At 38.8% G+C, this 2,840-nt stretch overlaps 1 protein-coding gene across 1 annotated transcript; it reads right to left on the minus strand.

The window, feature by feature from the left end:
- On the minus strand, window positions 1–2,335 carry LOC114185129 (probable endo-1,3(4)-beta-glucanase ARB_01444). Its single transcript, XM_028072662.1, has one exon. The coding sequence runs from the start codon at window positions 2,284–2,286 to the stop codon at window positions 316–318; it is 1,971 nt and encodes a 656-aa protein (XP_027928463.1). The 5' UTR covers window positions 2,287–2,335; the 3' UTR covers window positions 1–315.
- Between the last annotated feature and the right edge of the window lie 505 nt (window positions 2,336–2,840).

Here is a 2,840-nt window from a genome sequence, read left to right on the forward strand (position 1 = left end):
TTTGCTAATTAAGGTTCACCAGGCTCCTACATCAATAGATGACAAGCATAAACAGAGTTTTGTCAACTCCAGAAACTCTGTTAAAAGTTACAGGGAACTGAACCTCTAATTACAGTAGGAAAAATCTGCTAAACTGCAAAGTTTAAATAAAAGATTCTTGAAAATTATTAAATATTAAATTTACCTCACCACATTAACAACAACTGATATGAGATGTAGAACTTCATAAATTACAGTATACAAAAAATGTTGACAAGGATCAAATTGAAAAGTAAGATTGCAAGAACTTGTCCAAAAACTTATTTGCATTACTCCTCATCTGCTGTGAATCCACCAGAGGAGGTTACTGAATGAGTTTCCATCATCAAAACCTGTCAACCTTCTTATTTGCTTTAATGCTGTACTTTTATCATAAATTCCTTGCAAGGCATAGGTGAATCCCTTCCAGCCTTCTACATTCGTTTTATTCTTCAAAGAAGGTAGTGTCCATTCCACAAGCTCCTTCGTATAAACAGTATCAGAGAACAAGGTCTCTGTGACAGGTAACAAGGGTAGAACTTGGATACTAAGCCTGCACTCTCTACATTCCGCAGTAGCCCACCATAGCTTACTGTCCCTCTTGTTAGCCCACAGAATACCCACGATCCTGTTATCTTTTGCAAATTCTTCTTCATACAAGTTGTCTTCTGCTTTTACATGCCACCATGTTTGTGTAGCACGAATTTCCAATGCTAACAGTGTCGATCCAGTATCAACAAGACGGCTATCACCATAAGCCAGACCCATCAAAGCTGCTGCATAGTATGCATTTACAGCTTCGCTTGTACTCTCCTGATTCCTTCCATCTTCAAATTCAGTCAGCCCTGAAGCCCAAGAGTGTAACTTGTAAAGGTCAAAACACCTTAGGCGTGGATAATCTGAGTTATATCTTTGGCCCAAGTTCATAAAATCTGTCGCAAGTGAATAAGCTTGCGGTTTGAATTTTTTGCCCCAGGCAGGGTCAATCTTTGCAAGAACTGCAATTCCATAAAGGAAGTACCCCAAATGAAAATGGTGATCGTTATATATTCCAAAACCAAAATCAGCAGTTGAATCTGTGGAGCCTTGTTCAGTAACAAGTCCACGCCATTTTCTTTCGTATAGAAAACCATTCCCTTTGAAAGTTCCATCCAACCAGGGCTCAATGGTTTCCTTCAGAAACTTTCTAATCTTGGGAATCACCTTGTAATAAGACACTTCTTCTGCGATCAAGGCTAACCTTGCAGCCCTTCCAACAAGCTTCCCATAGAAATAAGATGAATTTGTTGTTATTGCAGAAGAATTCAGCCCCTTGACATCCTTATAAAGTGCAGAAACAATCTCACCAAACGACTCTTTACTGATCCCTTTCTTAGAATGCCATGTGACAGGAATAGGATCCGTCTCCAACACCCACGAATCTCCAACAACACCAACAAGATCACCGTCAACACTTCGATACTTAAAATCGTGCAGAACGGTAACGTTACAGTCACGTGATAGAAGCTTAGCATGAAGAGGGTGAGCTAGCATGAGCAAGTCCCCTGACCTTTTCTTTTGCCATTTATACTCCAAACGGAAAGGCTTGCCGAGTGTTGCATCACCCGACACGGGGTAACAAGAACTGAACTTGTCAAGAGTTGCGACATTACTGGGGTTGGAATCAGGCAACGCTGCTATACGAATGATGCCAGAAAACGGCTTGGATGTAACCTCGGAAGGAACATGGTTCAAATAGATAGGGGACGAGGTGTATATGAGCCATGTCTGAGTGTTGTTAAGCTGAATGATAAACTTGGTATTGCCATCATAGGAAGACAAAGAGAGTATGGTGTGCACTGTTTTGATGGAAAGAGAGGTTGGTTTTGTGACAGAAGCAGTTATGAAAGGGCTTCCTCTGACAAGAAAGAACCTGAGGTTGGAACTTGGGATGTCCAAAGTGACACCGAGGTCACTGTAGGATGAGATAACACGGTTTTGTCCATAGGAGGTTGTTTGAGAGGCTGAAATGGTGAGATCTGGGACAAAAACTTGGTACAACACTGCTGCTGTGAAGAAGAGAAAAGGGTAGGAGGCAGAGAGTGAGGAGTTTGAGGCCTGAATGTGATAGGGGTGAAAATACTCAGGCTGTGTACCATTTGGAATAACGAAGTTCTGGAAGAAAGAGTTTGTGGGGAATGGAGAAGAAAGAAGGTTTGGTGAGAAGTAGGTTGAAGGGTCTGGGAGAACTGTGGATTGAGTTTGAGGGAATAGAAAAGAAGGAGACATTGTTTGTGATGAGGAAGAGATGTGTTTGCTTGCTGCAATGTTTGTGCTCTCTTATATGAACCAAGCTAAGAGTTTCTTTGACCTGCCATGTTGACTTTAGAATAATTATTACACTTATTGCCTCACAATCCTTGTGTTTGGTTTTGTAATGGGAAAACAACATTTACCTTCTCACACTCTTCGTATACTCCCAGCCCAGATGTGACGTAATTGGAAGCTGTTGACTGGGTAAATTATACGTTATAATTCAAGCTTAAATTACTCTTTCTCTCTTACAAAAATGCAGAATTTGTATATGACTTCGATAAAATAAATTATCATTTTGTGCTATAACAAAAAAACTTATTTTTATTTTCATTTATATCGCTTTCTAATAATTAAGTGATGTGTTAATGATTGAATAAGACATATTTTTCCAATAACTTTTTTCTATCTTTTTTTTTTATGATTTTTGTTCTGTTTTTGTTTTCATATATAACTTTTACTTTTGTTTTGATTTCTAGTATTTCTTAAAACAATTAAGTGATGAATTTTTTGTTATTTTATTGAATTAA

The sequence above is a fragment of the Vigna unguiculata genome, chromosome 5 (genome assembly GCF_004118075.2).
Source record: "Vigna unguiculata cultivar IT97K-499-35 chromosome 5, ASM411807v1, whole genome shotgun sequence".
Classification (NCBI taxonomy): domain Eukaryota; kingdom Viridiplantae; phylum Streptophyta; class Magnoliopsida; order Fabales; family Fabaceae; genus Vigna; species Vigna unguiculata.

What these genes read in the sequence shown, in the direction of transcription:
- LOC114185129 (XM_028072662.1), bottom strand. Translation starts at nt 2,286, where the DNA reads ATGTCTCCTTCTTTTCTATTCCCTCAAACTCAATCCACAGTTCTCCCA.